Source organism: Hyperolius riggenbachi, chromosome 1 (assembly GCF_040937935.1).
Source record: "Hyperolius riggenbachi isolate aHypRig1 chromosome 1, aHypRig1.pri, whole genome shotgun sequence".
Classification (NCBI taxonomy): Eukaryota; Metazoa; Chordata; class Amphibia; order Anura; family Hyperoliidae; genus Hyperolius; species Hyperolius riggenbachi.
The window spans coordinates 382,534,232-382,555,681 of record NC_090646.1 but is presented as its reverse complement, the minus strand read 5'-3'; the positions used below and the strand labels follow the sequence as shown (position 1 = coordinate 382,555,681).

General features: G+C 39.8%; 1 protein-coding gene across 2 annotated transcripts in view; it reads right to left on the bottom strand.

Moving 5' to 3' along the window:
• CNTLN (centlein) overlaps positions 1 to 21,450 on the bottom strand; it is a 540,427-nt gene that overhangs the window by 328,799 nt on the left and 190,178 nt on the right. For both annotated transcript variants that reach the window (XR_011020538.1, XM_068234381.1), the window contains exons 10-11: positions 15,941 to 16,114; positions 567 to 692 (exon numbers count right to left, since the gene is read on the bottom strand). Coding sequence is in view for 1 of the 2 variants with exons in the window: in XM_068234381.1 (XP_068090482.1) it covers positions 567 to 692; positions 15,941 to 16,114 (300 nt within the window). In the remaining variant the exon portion in view is untranslated. The remainder of the gene's footprint in view (positions 1 to 566; positions 693 to 15,940; positions 16,115 to 21,450) is intronic.

The following is a 21,450-nucleotide window of genomic DNA, read 5'->3' as shown; positions in this document are numbered from 1 at the left end:
ACTTTCAAGCAACAAGTCGTTTGATCAGTCATTTGATCTAGTCCATTGTTCTGTAAAGTCCATTGACCAGTCAAACGACATGTAAATTACTTGTAATTAGCATTTCAAACAGTTTGTCGTCTGTGTGTACAAGGAGTCTGAACGACTTTTTGTTTAAATGACAAGTCGTTCAACGTCCGGTTTGAACGACAATCGGGCATTATCAGACGTCTGTATGCACCTTAATAAAGAAGTGATAAAACCTCTGCACCCAGGGCCATTGTTAATCTCATTATAAAGTAACACAATAAACAAAGAGAATGCATGTTTGTTAAAGCACACATGTTATACATTACTCAGCAGCTGACTGAATTATGCAGCATCAGGTAAAGAGTTAAGAGAGAAAATCATAGCAAAATGAATATGTTCTGTACTGCATTAAAATATACCCCTAAAGCCAAAACTTTAAGTCTTTCATTTATCCCCGTGAAATGCCTTCAGCTCAATTAGTGGGCTATTTTGCCACTCTTAATACTGTCAGGTTTTACACTGCCAAGACATGGTTTATGTGGCTTTATAACATTCACCTTAATCTGCAGTGTCTTCTCTAAATGTTCAATCCTCTTTTCTGCTATCTTAAGCTTCTTTAACTCTTCAGACTCTCTAGAAAAGCCCTTTGGGGACAGAGACCTTGAACGTTTCACAGGTTGCACCTGGAGAATAAAACAAGGACATGGTTGAAGGAGTTGAACATTGGATTATGAAAGACATGCAAAATTAAAGAACAAGTAATTGAGAATACTAATAATGAATTATATAAAAAAAATTCCTGCCTGGAATACTGGAGAAATAACAAGCAGAATTACCACAGTGCTACCGCTAAAGGTTTCACTGTGACTCGTTAATGAGAATATTCATTTACATTTACATTGTTTCTTTCAGAATAATGATGTCCCATTAGGGAAGACTAAAGGGTTATAGACTCAGGAATGTAAGAAACCTCATTACAAAGGAGGGGATAGAGGATGGTCTAATTGCTCTATAAGGGTCCAAGGTTACACTTGATAGGACAACCGGAAACAAGAGGGAAAGGATTTTTTCCCTTTGAAATAGCTTAACACACTGTGAAGTAGAAGGAACAATATGCTTGAGGAATATAAATACAACAGACAAGGCATCTTATACTGTAATGACCATATGGTCATTAACTATAATGTTGCTAACTGGAGACATGAATATGTTCTTCCATTATATACAGCTTTGTATCACAATCTGGTAAGAGATATATAAAAAGTAAGGCTATTAAACTTGGATGGCTTCTCATATATGGCTTTTTCTTTCCTTACACAGCGCTTGTCCTTATGCAAAAGAGATTAAATCAAACACAAGCACACAAGGTGGTGTGCCCGTATTTGGACATACCCTAAAATCTGATTGACAGTATTGTGATAATATAAAATGGTCATCACATCACAAAGCAATAATGGTTTCTAAAGCCCAATACAATTCATTAAATAAGCTGAGTTGTTAACTTACCTGGATTTTGGCAGTAAACATTACAACAACAAAGACTTCAAGAACCACTCCCGGACCTTCACCATTAGATCAGTTGGTGTTGAAAATATTACCACTTTAATACAGTTGGAGGTTTTTACTTGTTGCATATACATCTAAGCACACAATCTTCAATTGCGTAAGCCTACTGGAGATTGAATATTTCCTATGCTCCAACCACCCCTGAAATTCTGAGCCCTGTGTACAGCAACATGTTTGGCACTACACAATAATATCTTCTGCATAGTTGTATATTCCCACTCCTATTATGCAACGTGGGTTATTTATACTACATCAGAAGGCTCCTCCTTTGTTATATGTTTACAAATAGGTCCTAGGTGCAGAACATAAAAGTAGAGACTTAAAAAATATTTTTTCATTCAGGACCATAAAGAGGCATGTCTAAATTATAATATAACTTCATAATGACAGTTAGTGACACAACTATATATACTCTGTAGAAGCACTGCGGAGGATGAGGGTGCTATATAAATAATAAACCATAAAAATGCCAAAATATATGATTATGAAATCGAGTACTGTGCCATAAAATATCTGGTTTTTATGTGCTGATTATATACATAAGCTATAGTTTTTTGTGTGCCTGACTGCTTGTTGGACTATAGCTTATTATTATTTAAAAGAGATTTTTGAGATTACATGAAGCATATTTTTGAGGAGCAAAATAAATGCAGTAGGCGTACCCTATTTTGCTCCTTTATTAATATTTAGTCATGTGAAGTAACGGGCCTCTGTTAGTAATGAGTGGTACTTAAAGGGAACCTAAACTGAGAGGGATATGGATGTTTCCTTTTAAACAATACCATTTGCTTGGCAGTCCTGCTGATCTCTTTGGTTGCAGTAGTGGCTGAATAACACACCTGAAACAAGCATGCAGCTAATCTTGTCTGACTTTAGTCAGAGTATCTGATCTCCATGCTTGTTCAGGGGCTGTGGCTAAAGCATTAGAGACACAGGATGAGCAGGAGAGTCAGGCAACTGGTATTATTTTAAGAGGAAAAATCCATATCCTTCTCAGTTTAGGTTCCCTTTAAGGAACTGGTGTTCCTTATGTACTACTCATTACTAAGCAGGAGCCCATGACTTCATATGACTAAATATTAATTTTTACTTAATTCCAACTCTATTATCATGGGAAAATATATTTAAATATAACCATGAAAACAAAGAAGAGAGAGGTCAACCCCTGGAAAAAAATAAAATAGAAATATCACAAAAAAAATTAGGTTGACAACACTGAGGCACCACTACCATTCACCCCATCAGCCATAAAACTTAAACACACACACACACACACACACACACACACACACACACACACACACACACACACACACACACACACACACACACACACACACACATCTAACCACTGGTTGGTCCAGAAAATTTTCAATGTACACGTGTTTACAGCATCTTTATATAACGGTTTTCCATGTCTATAAAATACTGCATAAGGGTCTTATGTAACTTTTTCCCCTTCTATTGGACAAAGTTTAAAGCATACCATCAACTTATGTCCAACTTTGCAACAAGTATTCATACTTTACATTATCAGTCACCAAAAAATCATTAGCTGTGTATGTGCACTAGATGAAACAGTTAAAGGCAAGTACTATGTAGATCAGATTACATGCTGGTTACAAGTTTCCTGTGTGTGTAATGTGCTGGGTCTCCATACATGTACCCTTGTGTGCGCAGCTAAGAGAAGCAGAACTTAGATGGCTCACCCAGCAACAAGGATCACTGTGCCTCTGCCAACTAATGCTGGGAATACACGATGCGTTTTTGCGTTCGTTTTTGCCGTCGTTTTCGCTTTCGATCGATTCTACTCTCGATTCACCGCTCAATTCCCCTCTCGATTCCTTATCTTTTCTTATCAATTACATTCACTTGAATGAGGAGAATCGAAACGAAAGTAGAATCGACCAGATCCAACAGGTTGGAATTTATCTATCGAACCCATCTATCTAAAGTAAAAACTTAACGTGTATTCCCAGCATAAGAGTGAATAAAAAGCTCACTGGAGTCCTCAACCCTGCCAAGAGGATGATTTACAGAAGGAGAGATGTGTACTTATCTCTATCATTGAGCCTGATTGCTTCCTGTTCCTGATCTCAGCCTGTCTTTTTTTATCCTTAACAAGAAACCAAACTCTTGCACAGCACAAAATTAAAAGTCTTTATTCCACACATATCTGGTAAAGAAATCCTGTGTTCCTTTACCTGAAATAAAGTGCTTAATTAGTTCATAGCAGCAGCTGTGAATAGATTGCAGGAGCACTGCCCGAATGGCTCTACCCATACAGTAAACATTGAGGCTTAATTCCTTCAGTGCTCCCTGCATGAATTATAAGGATTTTTTTGGTTCATAAAGTAGGCCTGAACGATTTTAGGAAAAAATTGAATTGAGCGATTTCTATCTGAAATTGCGATTTCGATTCTATTCACGATTTCCTTCAAATCAAGCTTTGTTCCCCCTCTGTCCCCCTGTATCTATTTGTGCCCCCTTTGCCTCTTTATGCCTCCTCTGAGTCTCGCTCTTGCCCCCTTTGTGTCTCTGTGCCCGCTCTGTTTCTCTCTGTGTCTCCCTCTCTGCCCGCACTGTCTGTGTCTCTCTGTGCCTCCTCTGTCCTCGAAGTTGCATCAGTTCTGGACATAGCTTCAAGCACGAGTCCAGCGATGCCCGTCTATCCACTTCACCTCCTGCCGGTTCTAATCCACGGAATACTTCCTGTAGGTCATGTGACAGAGTAACAGTTTTGCCAAGCACCAGAGCCGGCAGACGATGATAGAGGACGGAGAGCGTTGGACTCGAGCGGTAGGTATGTCCAAAGCTGCGGGCCGCACGCGCCGGGACTTTGGGGAGGTTTGCAGCCATTTCTTCAAACTTCCCCATGTGGAACTTATGTGATCGCGATAATTGTCACTTTGACAATTCCGAAATTGTGATGTTGGTGATCACGATTTCGGTTTAAATTCGATTTATATTTCAGCCCTATCATAAAGGCCATCATGCTGTGGCTAATATTTGAAAGTAAAGAGAAAATTCTGAGTTTAGTTCTACTTTATGCTACCTTCTACCAATCTTGATCCTTCATCTCCTTCGTGTCTGGACAATATAAAAAAAGTAGTGTCTCCTGCTCAAGCTCAGTGGTCAGTGAGGTGGCGCTCAGGACGTGACCTGGAAAATCTCGGCAGCAAAAAATTTGGTGGACACTAGAATTATGCTCTGGTGAAGACTGCGGGGGGGGGGGGGGGGGGTGCTTTTAGACTCCACACCCTAGGTGTTCCTGCACTGTCCTAATCACTGAAGTCCAAGGTATTTAATAGTCAATCTATAATTTTGATATTGAGATATCAGTAATCGCCTAATATGTTAAAAAAATGTATGTTTACTACCCAGTAAAACACTGGTCTGGAACAAGCACGCATGAGAAGAGGTTAGACAAGGGTCTTGCATTAGGTACCCCCCAGATGTGGGTCTTGCACCTGCTGAGTTAGACGTGGGACCAAAAGAGCTGATCCATCTAAGATTCTAGAGGCCATACATAAGATTACACTGGTTGAACGCTCATTTCAGGTCAGGGGTGAGTGCGATGAGAAGGCCCCTTTTTGTATCTTAGCAGTCTATGTGGTAAGTTGTGAGTGAAGCAGCCTGTTTTGATATGTCAATCAATGCTCTGAAATTGCTTTAACAGCAAAGTTTACACTCCTAGAATAGATCTTTATCATGTGATTTTATTACACTGCTTTGCTTAGCAGATTGTAAATAGAACGCAAATGGCATGCCACATGGAACTGGCCCAATCAAAATCCGTAGCAACTGCAATTGATAGGCTCACTTCCAAGCTGCATGCAATATGCATGTAAACCGGAGGAATTAGCATCTCAACTATAATCTCTTTTTAAATCTATTTCCAAAGCCTTGGAGGACTGCTTATGATGTCACAAGCTCAGAAGTTTCCTATGCTCTACATCCCTAGAAACGTAATTAACCACTTCACAGTCCGGAGTTTTTGTCCCTTAAGATTCCTAACAATTTTGGCATTCGGCAGTCACTATTAACCACTTCAGCACCACAGGGTTTTTTGCTTAAAAACCAGAGCAATTTTCACATTTCAGCGCTCCTCCCATTCATTCACCAATAACTTTATTGCTACTCATCAGATGTAAATGGTCTATATCTTGTTTTTTTTGCCACAAATTATGCTTTGTGAGGGTGATATTTGCTTTTAGTAATTATGTTATTATCTGTGCATTTTAAAGGGAAAAATGAGAAAAAAAAAGAAAAAATACACTATTTCTCCATTTCCATCCACTATAGTTTTCAAATAAACAATGTTACCATAGGTAAAACACACACATTGTATTTGCTAATTTGTCCTGGTTATCTCAACATTTAAATAATGTTCCTAGTACAATGTATGGCGAAAATATATTAGTTTCTGGTTTGTGTTTTTTGTTTTCTCATTGTACTCTATCAGTAATTAAAAGCCCTTTTCTTCATGATTAACAGTAATACACTCTCATGGCATACATATTTTAAAAGCTAAGTCCCTAGGGTAACTATGTATTCTCTTTTCAATGCTGTCACTTTTGTTGTTTTTACAAGTATTTATTTGGGGGTATAGAGTACATGAAAATAACAGTTTTATTGCTTTTCATTCAGTTTTCCGGTAAAAAAAATCACATGACTTATCCCTCAGTTGTCAAACACCACAAAATCTATTCTCTCACTTGTCACGGTTAAAATGATACCCTATATACATAATCAGATAGCTTATTGGGCATACAGCACACTGTTTACCACAAGTACGCCTATCTACTCCCCTGAGCCCCAGGTAAAGTTCTGTGGGGAGTAGATAAGCGTAGCAAGGGTTTCAAAGTGGTTAATACAGCATGAACTTATTACCCAAAAGCTTTCTTTTGGATAATATTTCCCAAGATTTTTTTTAATTGTATATGCATTTTATCTGGGATATGTAAAAGCAGAAAATACATATAACCCTTCCAAATTTTGTGCCACAGTTATAAAGAACCTGAAACTATATGATTTGCCTTGTCCCAATTAAAATTATACCCTACATGCCATATTTCATCATTAGTTGAGTATGTAGCGCATCATTATCACCAGTCTGTGCGTCTGTAGCAACTGGATGCGATTGCTATGGCGCACAGTTTGCGGACCCAAATGTTGTACAGATGAACTGCAGGAACAACAGGGGTATGCAAGTGAGGGTGCGCTCATGCACAAGAGCATAATGGGGGCATTAAAAAGAGTCTGAAGCCATCAAAAATACTTATTTTTACTTACTTTTTTGTGTTTATACTTCTTTTTACTTGGCATTATCTTAAGCAATATGAGCATAGCTGAAACGCTGCATTCCCACGGCAGAACAATCTATTGACACCCCCAAATCAAGGTAAACAGAGGATATCTGAATGTTAAAAAAAATAGGAATCCTCCCCCCCCCCCCCATTACTGAATCAGGTAGTTTGGGCGCCAGAGGCGCTGCGGTGGTTTAGATGCCACGACTGGCACCTGAATAGCTGTAAAAATTACCTAAAATTTTACTACCGGAATTACGTAGTGGAATATTGGTAAATTTACCGATATTCCACTACCATCTTTAACCTAAGCCCAAATTACCACAGCACCCATTTTTAAATGCACGCCATACATTACTCGCCTTACCACTGTGGAAAATATAAGTCTACATGCACTTAAAAAAATCTATCCCTTTGAATATCATAATCAGCTAATCATGATAACCACGTCAGTGTCATGAAATCAGAGACCAAGACACACTTTGAATGCTGAGGCTGCTGCTGCAGTGAGGCCTAAGGGCTCGTTTCCACTATCGCGAATCTGCATGCGTCCAACGCATGCAGATTCGCACATGTAATGCAAGTGGATGGGCCTGTTTCCACTGTAGCGTTGTTGAGGTGCGTTTTTTTCAGCGGTAAAAAAACGCACAAAAGAGCCAACGAATTCGCCTGCGAGTGGAATGCATGCGAATCGCCGCTAATGCATTTAATAGTAAAAACGCATGCGTTTGTTACATGCATTTTTACCCGCGATTTCGCAACTTTTTCAATTTTATTTTGCCCTGGCAGTGTCATGGTTAATTTCGCATGGCACCCTGCCATGCGAAATCGCACGCGAAATCGCGGGTAAAAACACATGCGGAAACGCATCCGCATGCGTTTTTACAAGCGTCGGAATGCCGGCGAAATCGCGTCGCAACAGTGGAAACAAGCCCTAAAAGATAGGTGTGCATGTGAGAGTGCTCATTCACACTGAACAGCTTCAGTAAATAAGTTCTCCCAGCACGGAACGAAGAGTCAGAATAATATTTTATTGTGCAGTGAGGAAAGAGATGAAATAACATTTTCTGCTACTCAAAACTGGACTCAGAATCTGTGAAAAACTCAGTATGACCCATTCTGAGAGTGTCCAGTTCTCTGGGATCCCTCTTCCTCTATTCTCTCTCTATGCACAACAATACATAAACAATCCCTGGGTGACTTTGGCAAAAAGACCCATATAGCAGGAAATCTAGAGAGGAGCTGCTGCAACTGCTGCAATCACATTCAAATAGAAAGAGAGGACATACAGAGCGATTTGTACATCAAAATGTCATGTACAACATATATATATATATATATATATATATATATATATATATATATATATATATATATATATATATATAAAACAAAAATGAATAGGCTATAGGATTTCACCCTAGCCACATGGAAAGCAATCTTGTCCTATTTGTGTAACTAGAGATGCGCTTTCGGTTTTGTAGAATAATCCACAGAAAACTTGTAACGCATCACAGCATTCAGCTAGTCAATTGTCTGTGTAGAGAATATGTAACAATCCATGGCATCTGATCACAGTAAAGGAACACAAACCATGAAAATTGGTGGACAGCTGCAGAATATGGTTTCTAACCACTTAATATGAGTCATACTGAGTCGGCTTGGTGATAAATCTCTGAGATGTTTAATTGTTTGTGGTGAACTCATTCTAAGAAAACAACATTATAAAATACAAAAATGTAATGCTAAACACAAGAAGGAAAAACTCAACACGTAATTGACGCGGGATATAATAGACATGAACAGCCAAATGAAGAACCTTGGAACCTCAATGTCACTAACAGATTGGGATTTACAAATGCAAATTGCCCTCATTACAGCTAAGCTCATTATACAGAAAAGTGTTCAGATGAACTGGAGGAAACCTGGCCTGCCAGTGGCATGTGAAGCCAAAAGATGGTCACCTTTGGCCTTCAACACATTTCAGAACTAGGCACCAATTAGGTGTCTGACTAGAATTATTTGGCCTCTATTTAGGATAGCAACTGGGTGTAAGAAAATCAACTGCTTTCAGTCTGGCCCGTTTATTTAGAAACACATTTGCAATATTTGCAAATAAAATGTAAATATTTGCTAATCTGTTAACACTTAATAGACATTTAAGTATAGCTAAGATCAATAAAGAAAGAAGCCAAAAACAAACCCTTTCCCATGTAATCTTTGCTAGCACACTTTTTGTTCTACTTTCATTTAGACTGTAGTGTTCAGGGCCCTTTCACACTGTCCCTGGTGCATTGCATTTAAACACAACACAGCCATGTCCATTTCAGTAAGTAAGTGTGGATGCCATTCATTATGACATATGACAAATGCTAAGGTGCATGCAGCAGTACAGCAGGGTTGTGCTCTAGGCAGTAACTGACATATGTGAACAATCCCACAGCACTGCATGGGCAGTGCCATTGGGTATCCAGTGTGCACAGGGTTGAAATTCAACATCTCTGTCTTGAATGTTTCTGAGAAAATAAATGTTGAGCTGATATTTTCAGCTAAATGCCTATTTATTGTACAGTGCTGTGTAATATGTTGGCGCTATATAAATCTAATAAATAATAATAATAATAATTGCTTTTTTGGGTGGTTCTAAAAGAAAGTCGTCCACTTTCTGTCAGTTTTTATAACACTTTTTTGGGGATTTGTGTGTGTGTAATGGCTGAAAATTGTTTGTGCATGAGCTGGCTTTCAAACAGTAGCAAGATGGAATCAGTCTTGTAAGCTGCGGTTGTAAGAAAAATAAGTATTTCAACTTCCTTTTACCTTTTACTGGCATTATGTTGCAAAAGTTGCTTTTAAAAAGCAAGCACACATATGCAGGATGGAATTCTTCCAAGTAACATGATAAAATGGAGAGACCGAGAGCCCGGTATAGTGTAGTATGTATTGGATGAGGTAGGGTAAAAATGAATAAGTAAGTATTATACTCACAAACATGGGTTGCCGTCCAGGCAACCACTATATAGGCAGGTGGGGAGATTAGACCTGTCCCCACTCAGGAATAAGATGTCGCTCTCTGAAAGAAGGAAAAGAGGGGCAACGCCCTTCCACCAAAGGTGAAACAATTGATGTAGCGAAGTACAGAGGCGCCAATAGGATAAAACACACTAAAAAGTTTAAAAGAATATTCGGGTGGTGGTGGTCGACCGACCAACCCAAAAACAGACACACCGCTGTCAGTATAGTCAAACGATTTATTCATATACTCCAAAAACAACTGCGACGCGTTTCACGGGCAAATATCCCGCTTAGCGTGATACTCCAGCATTTTAGCGTGATACTCCAGTTGTTTAATGCCTGAGGAAGCGGGATATTTGCCCGTGAAACGCGTCGCAGTTGTTTTTGGAGTATATGAATAAATCGTTTGACTATACTGACAGCGGTGTGTCTGTTTTTGGGTTGGTCGGTCGACCACCACCACCCGAATATTCTTTTAAACTTTTTAGTGTGTTTTATCCTATTGGCGCCTCTGTACTTCGCTACATACTATTCCAAGTAACATGGTTTCTCTTCTTCTGCAAGTACTGAGACAATCACATTGGTTTCTTTCTGTGGAGTAGTAGCGTCTGAGCAAGATAAACTGTCAATCAAAAGCTAAGTAGCAGTGCATGCAGTTTCAAAGTATTTGCTTGTATTCATTGCACCTGTGTTTGCAACTGTTTAGTTCTGCCTTTGTATTTGCATAGTGTGTTATTAGATCACTAAACCAAATTTGTGCAACAAGTCTGCAAGGAAACAAAAGAAAGTAGCCTTACAAATAAAATCAATTAGCTAAAGTTGCTTAGGATTATGACGTGGAAATAACAGGCAAATGGACAGCTATAGCTGGATGGTAAAACTGAAAAAGGAATAGAGTGTTCAAAAAGGATAGATACCGTGTTCCCTGAAAGTAAAACCTCCCCCGAAAGTAAAACCTAGCTCAGATTTCAAGCAGGCTGGAAATGTAAGCCCTACCCTGAAAATAAACCCTAGTGGCAGAGAGGAGGGGACACAGGTGTGCAATAGAAAGAAGCAGCCAGGGAAGCAGTGTGTGGATGGACAATGTCAGCCTGGGCTGTCTCTGTCCCTTCCCATCCACCAGTGTTGCTGTCACTCTCTCCCCTTCCCTCTGCAAGCCCCCCTGGTGAGTGTGATGTGCTGGATACTGTCATCTCTTTTATTTGCTCTGGGACAGTGGGAGGGTGTGAGAAAGAGCTGCTGTGTGGAAGGAAGAAGGAAACTGTATGGAGAGAGAGCTTCTGCCAGCACCACTTTGCAACCATAGGCTCAGCATAGTTAGTATGGAGAAAGATGTGTGTTTGTGCTCTTTCTTTAGTTACATATGCTAGCTGTCCTCTCTCTCTCTTCTGCTCAGCTTGTGCCTCAGACAATACAGCAGTGGCAGGAATCTCAAGCATGTGCCTGTCCTCTCCTTACTATAGATCTGAGTTAGATAAGAGTGGGAGTCTGGGAGTAGAATTCTGAACCTCAGCAAACAGTACAGTGACGTTGCCATTGTACTCTATTATTTGTCTTTTATCAGCAAATGTGAAGTGAGATTCAGATGTTGTATAAAACTCACATATTGTGTACAAATACTGCTGTTTACGTTTTCCCAATAGCCATGTGTTCTTCCTTAGTGTGTTTCTCCCAAAATAAGACATCTCCTGAAAATAAGCCCTAGCACATTTTTTGGAGCAAAAATTATTATAAGACACTATCTTATTTTCGGGGAAACACGGTAACATCTGTGGGATTCCATCATCATTCTGAAAGAACAAGTGATAATGCATATTCGGCCGGCGCTACTGGCTCTCAGGCCCCCCCCCCCCCCCCCAAATCCCTGCGGTAGTGAATTGAAGTTAGACGGGGCAGTGTGGCTACATTATGAAGAGGTGGCACATAAGGCCCACTGAGTGAGGGAGGTACATGCTGCATGAATGAGGGGACATTGACTTGCAGCCGAAACAACACAGTGCATGGGGGGGGGGAATTACTGCTATAGGGGGGATCACTGCGACTGGTGGGGTTACGGAGACAGCTGGGAGGAGACGCTCCACAAGACGCTCCTGTGCCACGGACACATCAGGTTTAGCATATTTTTTTCCTGGTTTTTGTCCACTAAGTCTAGGCACATCTTATGGTTCTAAAAATATGGTAACTAGGATATTAAGACTTCTCATTCTAATAAAGATCACATATTTCTATCAATTGTAAAGGCAACTACTTGGTTCAGGAACTAGGTAAGTCAGCCAAGGGAATGTTCTGCAGGGTTTGTTAGTAAAAATTAGTCCAGATGTATACATTTTATATGCTAAAGAGCACATGGGGAATAGTGAACACAACACGATAATATCTGATGTGAAATTAAAGTGTACCTGAGGCCAAAGCTTGAGTCAAAAAGGAAATTTACCTAAGGAACGGGAAGCCTCTGGATCCTGCAGAGGCTTCCCACAGCCTCCTCCAGACCCCATTTGTCACCTGCGGACCCCACAAAGATTTCCGACAAGGGCTTGGGGGAAATCTAATTGGAGATGCATTCAAGAGTAGCTCCATGCTACTGCATGGAAGACAATAGCGGCTCAGTTCTTCTGGAGGGTGTCAGCAGGTGGTGGCAGGAACAAGGAGGACCCGAGAAGCCTCAGTAGGATTCGGAAACTTTGGCTCAGGTTTACTTTAAGGCCAGTTTCAAACAGCAAACTGGCGACAGCGATGCAGTGCTTCGCGCCTGCTGCACCACCAGAAACAGGCCTTCAGGGAACACCATGCTAGTACGTGGTGTTCCCCATCTGGCCACCAGCCAAGCAGGAAGTGACGCGTACTTGCGGACACTTCCTGCTTTGCGGTATGTGGAAGTGCACGGAAGCGTATTGTAAAAATAAGCTTGTGGCCGCTACATCAACTTTTTAAAAAACCCTGCGTCGCCATAGACTAACATGGCTTCTTGGCCGACGCAGATCCCCGCGGATCCCGCATGGTAAAGTAGTTCTACGCTAGTGTTAGATTAGGAACTTCCCCATAGCGTTGCATTAGGCTGCAAAAGCAGTGCATCAATTTGATGCACTGCCCCGGTGTGAAAGGGCCCTAAGAGTTTTAAGTGAAGAGACAGTAAAAATTGGCATAGTAAAAAAAAAAAAGAAAACAGCCTAGGGGATCTACCAAGCCTGGTAAATTGGATTAGCAAACTGCAGAGTAAGGACATAAAAAAGTAAATGGATTACTTAAAATGTATTCCAGATATATTTATTTCAGTACATACATTTCTCATGGAAGCTGTTGACAGAATGCACTAACGCCCTAAAACATAAGAATCTGCAATAAATTAATATAAACAATGTCGTATAGGAAAACTGGAAGCTGAATAACAGGGTGCTAATGATATTAAGTCTAAACCAAAGAAAACATATGAGCTCAAAAAATGGAAGGGCTTAAAATATATGACTTCAAAAAGATAAAAAAGAGAGATCCATTATGGAAGACCAAAAAGACAATTTAATGTGTGTACAGGTGTGCCTGGGCAGTTGTCGGGGATAATGAACCAGCATTAGATATGACGTCAAGGGTCACTATGGGGTTTACAGGGTGATAAGGACATATTTGTTTCTTTTGTGAAAACGAGGCAGAGCCCTTAGCCAGTACACTATCCAGCCACGGACAGATTCTGAGATGTTTAGAGGGATACTGGCAGATGTAAATGGTCCCGTGAATTCTATTAAATGCTGTAAAATATATTAATGTTACATAACACAAAAATAAATAAGACACTATCCCAGTAATAAAGGACATAATGCCTGTCTCCCACCAAAAGTGCTTTTAGGCGATTTAAAGCACTTTGTTGGTAGCCAACATTTTGAAAAGCCCTTAGTATTAATTCATCAATGACAGAAACTCTTCTACCTCCTCGGCAATGCAGCCATGGCATTTGTTTTTTCCTGAAGTTTTCCAAAGCTCTGTGGCCAGCCCACATGCTTGCCGTGGACTGCTCCCACCTCAGCAGCCGCGCCCTAATTGGTGGCTGTCGAGCTGGGGGCCGGCCATGGTAAGCAAGTGGGGGTGGCCACAGAGCTTCGGAAAACTTCAGGTAACACAGCCACAGCAGTCTTGCAGATGGAAGGGGCAGAGTTTTGTCATTAATGAATTACAGGCGAGCAGGTAAGTGATTAACCCCACCACCGCTGAATCTGTTCAGCAATAATAGAGAGCTTTACATTGCAGGCTCTCTATTTTACACTGAAATTAGTCTTTAAACACAGAATCAAGAACATATAACTTTATGCTTTTTAACTCTAACTCATTTGCTTTAACAATACCTTTACATAGGATTGACACATTTACTTAACAAATGTTTTATTACTGATCTGTAGTACATCAGGCCTAAAGGTGGCCATATACACAGATTGCCAACCAAGGTGACAAAACTATTAATCACATTCTGATCAGAAGGGAGGGCTTTCTACTGAACACAGCACAATGATATTGTATAGATTTCAGCACGAAACCGCTGCTCGATGGCTTTGGTCCGTCAATATACTGCATCTCCTACCTCCCCTCAAAATGACAGAGATTTTCTGTCTGGTCTGGTTGATAATTATGTTTGGTTTTGGTTAAAAAATTATTGAAATTATGATCCATCTGAAATGCTGTGCCACCGATTCCTGGTAAATTTGATGAGGGTGATCAAATCTGCCGGGAATTTAACAGGGAAAATGGATGCATGTATGGCTTGCTTAAAAACTTTATGCCAGATAAATGTGATTCTCTGATCTTTAATTTGATGTATTCCTTAAAATCTAGGTCCTCATCCCATGCTGTGTTTTCCCCCAAAGGGTAATTTAGTTGGGCCAAGGGTGTTCTTGAAGATAGATAGATAGATAGATAGATAGATGGATAGATAGATCTGAATAAGTATTTACAGGTAATTCATAGCATCAAGGGATGTTTGAAAAACACTTATACACAACTATGAAGCATTTCTAGGCAATATGTAGGTGTCAAGAGGTACATAAGATGATGTTACTCACAATAGGGGGTAACTGGTCAACCGTTTCCTGACCGCCTAACGCAGAATGGTGGCAGGAGAGCGGCTCTGTTGTGCCTATAGGCGTCATCTCACGAAGAACGAGATTTGACGGGAGCTTGCGCTTGCATGATCTCTAGTGACTGTACACAGCGGGCCCCAGCAATCAGCCTGCCAGCTGCTGATCAGCGCTGGCAGATTATTTATTTTATAATATTAATTTAAACATTTATATAGCGCTGAAATCTTACGCAGCCCTGTACAGAGTACAGTCTTGTCACTTAATGATCCTTCGGAGGGGCTCTCAGTCTAATCCCTACCATAGGCATATGTCTATGTATGTATTGTGTAGTGTATGTATCGTGATATAGGGTCAATTTTATATTAAAATTTGTTTAATATAAAAAAAAACAAAAAAATAACAGCAGCAATCAATTACCACCAAAAGAAAGCTCTGTTTGTGAAAAGAAAAGGAGGTAAAATTAATTTGGGTGCGTAGTTGTATGACCGAGCAATAAACTGTTAAATTTATGAAGTGGCAAATTGTAAAAAATGTCTTTGGTCACTAGGGGGTATAAACCTCTCGGGCTAAAGAGGTTAATAAAGGGGTACATGCTGGAATAATGCTGAGAAACACGGCCTTACCAGTACTGGTCAAAACTATTCTCCATAAATGTTTAGCACACTTTTCATGGCTTTGAAGTCCAGTCAAGCAAAAAACAAATAAAAAACAAACAAGGGGTTAAAGGGCAAGTGCTCAGAACAGAGCATGTGGAAAGAAATTAGTAGCTGCAGAGCAGGGCTGAAAAGGTTATAATCATAGCGTACCAAAAGATAACAAGCCTTTGGCAAATGGTTTAATCATTCTTCCAAGCAGTTGCAAAAATTATGAGCAAAGTAGACTTATTAAAAAAAAAAAGTTCCTCCAACCCTAGTGGGAAAAGCATTTTGATTCGAATAACCTTGATTTGACACAAATGCACCAGACAATAAAAGGTTTTCTTACCTCGCGCATTCTCCCAGCCCTCAGGATGCTGTTCTCAAGTGCAGCACTTCTACAATTATTTACTCGAGTTAACTGGAGATCAGCTGCTTCAAGTTTGTCCTGTAGAAATTTTATTTCTGATTTCTGTGAAGCGATTATGAGTTCCAGCTCTACCACGGATGGATCTTCCAGCTCCTGCAGTAATTAAAATCAAAATTAAAAAGGAAATTATACCACCAAATTAATAGATAGCACACATTTCTGGAAAAGGGTCATTATTCCCTATATGTTTCACCACCTTAGGTAAGAATGATGCTTTCAATGAGTCGCTTTCTTGGCTCGCTATACATTGTACCAGGTTTGAAGAGGATCTGACTATTACTTAACTGTATTCTTTAGCAAATTCCAAGAATATTGCCACATATTTCAACCACTTCAGCAGTCTCAGAAAGAATGGATAATAAAACATTAACAAAATAAGGCTGGTATAATTTTTAGAAAAATACTTTTTTTTTTCTTTGAGACAAATGTAAAGATCAGTTTAGATTCAAGACTGTGTCCCCAATATTAAATTATTATTACATTATTAAAGCAACCTTGAAAAAAATTGCGTCCGAGCCATTAAACCCACAGCACTCATCTACAATTAGAAAGAAAGTAGATAAGCCCCAATACAATATGGCAAAACTGTGCTGTTATGAACTTTAGTAGCAGCTATTCACATCATCTAAGATAGTTAAGAAGTCATGTGTCCTTACACAATTTAGGCATGCTGCAGAACAGTGATCTCTAACTAGGGACTCATTCACAGTACATGTATTGTCAGGTAGCAAAAAGTGTTCCCAAACACCCCCACACGTCTGCTACAGTGCCATTCAGACCAACGTGGTGATGTAGCACATCCTTTTAGCGCTGGAGGATACTTAAATTTGAAACACACCTGAAGTGAGAGGAATATGAACAATTCAGCACTTCACACCGATTTATTGCTCGGTCATACAATTTAGCAAACAAATGAATTTTACCCCCTTTTCTTCTCACGAATAGAGCTTTATTTTGGTGCTATGTGATTGCTGCTGCAATTTTTATTTTTTTTATTAATAAAAAAAGCAAAATGTTTGCTTTTTTTATCCCATCCTTCCCCCCCAAATTGGCCCTACACTACGTTACATACACTACACAGACATATTGCTATGTCAGGGATTAGATTGTGAGCTCCTCCAAAGGATAGTTAAGTGACTAGGCAATATTCAGTACAGCGCTATCTCAGGGCCCATTCACACTTGAAAGTGCAAAATGCCAATGCTTACCGCCGGTGTTTTGCGTGAGTTATTTTTCAGCGGAAAAATGGATAGCATGAGAAAAACATCCTGAAGCATACATATATATGCATTCTACTAATGAAAAAGAAAAAAAAATCCACTTTTTACCTACACATTCATTTATAGTAGTAAATGCTTGACACATAAAAAAAAAAAAAAAAAAAAAAAAAAAACAACTACAACTAAGACAAGAAACTTGCAGAACGATTGCCATTTTCAGTGTAGCACAGTTAATATATTGTGTATTATATAGCTACATCTTTTTAAAGATGCCTTTCTTGTAACAAATACTTGTGACACTTCTATCTTGTTATGAAACATTAGTCACAAATATGTTGTGACACCCAGGAGAGAATCTCTGATCTATGGACTGAAGTGACAAAGAAAAATTGGCGTTTGGTAGATTCAATCATGCAATAACATAGTAACAAATCAAAGCAATGTTCTAAAGAACACTGTGGTAAACTTTTGGAAAAGTAGTTCTGCACCTGTAAGTTTGAGATATTAAGAGCATACATACTCCATATGGAGACATCACAAGTAGACTAGTTTTGGGCACTTACGAACTGATTGCCCATTAGTTTTCTTAAAATATACATACACATAAAAGAGTATGGGTCTGCCTAGTCAAAATGGTACATATTTGTCTCATAGAAGCACTGTGAGAGAGTGGGGTCCTATACAAAATCAGAGTCAGGCCCAGTGCACACCAAAACCGCTAGCAGATCCACAAAACGCTAGCGGTTTTGGGTGCGGAGGGCAGATAAATGGCGGAGTGCACACCGAGCGGATTTGGATGCGATCCGCCGGCCGCATCCGCCTGTTAATCCGCATGGCTAATGTAAATGAATGGGCTGGTGCACACCGGCGGTTTGCGTTTTTTTTTGCAAACCGCAAACGTGCAGCAGGAGGCACGTTTGCGGTTTGCAAAAAACCTCAAACCGCCGGTGTGCACCAGCCCATTCATTTAAATTAGCCACACGGATTAACAGGCGGATGCGGCCGGCGGATCCACTCAGTGTGCACTGGGCCCTAGAGAGCACAGGAACATGCATGGAGTACACCATAAATATACTGTAGTTTAACTATGCAGGGCTCCCACTTGGCATATTTATGTGGGTTTTTTCGCATTACAAAATGCAATAAAAATGACCGCCCATGCACAATAATTGTGAATTTTTGTGGACAGAAAAAGAAACTGACTGACTGCAGCACCATTTTGGACAATGCACACGTTTACACTATTTTTACACACACAAACACTATTAGATTAGCTGCATGCTTGCTTCTGGTGTTATTCAGAAGCTACTGCAGCCTAGTAGATCAACAGGACTACCAGGCAACTGGTATTCTTTAAAAGACATAAATATGGCAGCCTCCATATTCTTCTCACTTCAGTTGTCCTTTAAAGAGGAACTCCAGTGAAAATAATGTAATAAAAAAGTGCTTCATTTTTACCATAATTTTGTATAAATGATTTAGTCAGTGTTTGCTCATTGTAAAATCTTTCCTCTACCCGATTTACATTCTCAAATTTATTACATGGTGACATTTTTACTGTGGGCAGGTTATGTAGCTGCTCCTAGCTGTTTTGGCTGTTAGAGACAGCTGTAAACAGCTATTTCCTGTTTGTGAACCTTGTTACATTGTAACAAACTGCCAAAAGTACCGCGGTCCCAGAGCTTCTTGTGGGAGGGGTTTCAGCACAAAATCAGTCATACAGCGCCCCCTGATGGCCTGTTTGTGAAAAGCATTATATTTCTTATGTAAAAGGGGATATCAGCTACTGATTGGGATAAAGTTCAATTCTAGGTTGGAGTTTCTCTTTAAAGAGAGAGGTAGACAACATAAGAAAGAGGAAGAAAGATGCACACCCCCTTTCCTGTGGTGACGCAGAGTCTTACTCAAAGTGTGTTTAAAAATAACAAGACAGCACAAAATAAGGGCTATGTTTCCACTTGTGCGCGGCATGCATCTTGCGGGACGAGATTTTTTCCTCTGCCATGAATTCGGATGCTCTGCATAGACTTCTATAGGCTGCTAAATTCCATCCGAATTCTTGGCCATGGGAATCGGCCTGTTTTCGCAGAAGTGGAAACTTATCCTGCCTTTTGGAAAGGAATAATCCAGTGCTGCTGTGGAGTACCACCCGCACACAAACCCCTGTGGAGTAGTGCCCAGGAGTGTCTCTTATATGGGTGATTCATCCACCCCAATCTTCAAACGCCAAAACCAATAAGGATCACTCTAGTGATGCACCTAGGAAGCCACAGACAGGAAGAAATAACATTTTGGGCTACATGCCCTCAGGAAGAGGCGGGTACAACCATCACCATAATGACTGACAGCAGATACCTCCAAGGGAGTGGTTACATAACACTTAAAGATACACTAATCATAAGAAGCATCTTAGACTAAATTCCTTGTTCAGTTACCGGGGGCAAACAAAGTCCAATTGGTCAATCAATTTAGCCTCCCTCTGGAGTAATTTCAACAGTGGTTTGCAGCGCTCTGGGATTAACATGCCCCCTAAAAATGTCATCTGAGCTGGCCAACAGTGTGACCTTGACTAAAATAGGCTGTTTAGCTAGCCAAGTTTCATGTTTTCTCCCTGCACTAGTATCACTAATATTATTCACTGGCTTATAATTAGAACTACAGATTGCACTTTTGTCCTCGTAGATCCTAAGTTTAATTTTTCTCATAGTTTTCCTCACAAACAGTGACAAACAGAAATACAAGTGGGCAAGATTCTATTTTATCTTTTACCTAGGAGTGTTACCATGGCATGTTAAATTCACCTCAAGTTTATTATAAGGTTCAAGTTAGATCTGTAGATCTGTATTGCCATGGAGATCTATATATGATGTACATTTTTCACTGAGTAATGTGCAATATAAAGCATTTCTTCCTAATGCCGCTGTCACTTACATTAAGTAGTAACAATCTGACAGGTTTTAGACTAGTCCATCTCCTTATATAGGATTCTCAGTATTTTCTTTAAACATTTTTACAAAAGCACTCTCTGGAAAGAATTTATACAAAGAAGTTGGACACTGCCATTGCAGTCACTTGCACACTGCTATTCTGTAAGTTCTTTATTAAATGAAGAAAACCTTGGGAATTCTCCATGAGGAGATGCACTAGAATTGACCGATTGATACAACGTAGTGTTAAAAGCTCACAGAAAAAAAAAGTAATTTATAGTATGTTTTACTCAGGTATAAATGTACATTTTATACGTATACATAAACAGGTACAGTATTTTACAATTAAGAAAAAGACACCGAAAGCCCAATATGGTGTAGTATGCTCAGGACAATAGTGAATAATGTAATGTGAGAAGGTTATACTCACAAACAAGGGTTATCGCTGAGGCAACCACTGTGAATGCAGGTGAGGAGATTAGACCTGTCCTCACTGAGGGTTAAGAAGTCGCTCTCCGTAGATAGAAGAAAGGTAGAGGTGGGTCCCCCTTCCACCAAGGGTGGACACTAAAATGACTTTGATGAACAGAGGCGCCAGCAGAATAAAAACAATAATTAAAAGTTTTAAAATATGCTGGGGAGGCAGTGGTGGACTTACCTCCGAAAGCAGACTAGACTACTTGTCTGACATAAACACTTTATTAGTACCCCAATAGATGCAGTAGCTCTCAGGTAGCACATATAGCGCCTCTGTGACACAGAGGCGCTATATGTGCTACCTGAGAGCTACTGTTTTGTCTCCTGTTTTATTGCCTGATGAAGCGGGCTTGGTCCTGTGAAACGCGTTGCATCTATTGGGGTACTAATAAAGTGTTTATTTATGTCAGACAAGTAGTCTAGTCTGCTTTCGGAGGCAAGTCCACCACTGCCTCCCCAGCATATTTTAAAACTTTTAATTATTGTTTTTATTCTGCTGGCGCCTCTGTTCATCAAAGTCAGTATTTTACAATTGTTTGCAATAGTGGTCCTTTATTTTTACAGTCTGACATATGTCCTGCTAGTCTCACCTAACAGTACTCCCAATAAACACAATAATAAAAATGGGGATTCTGATTCCAAGCACAAAACTTGTTGAGAATTGTTTATGAGATTTTTTTCTCTTTTACAGTCTTCTGCAACAGAGGATTAGAACTGGTTATCAATTTCTTTTCTAAAGTTTAGTTATACCTTAATCACTTTAGTATGCAGCCAACATCACTTTATATCATGTTTGTTTTAACAT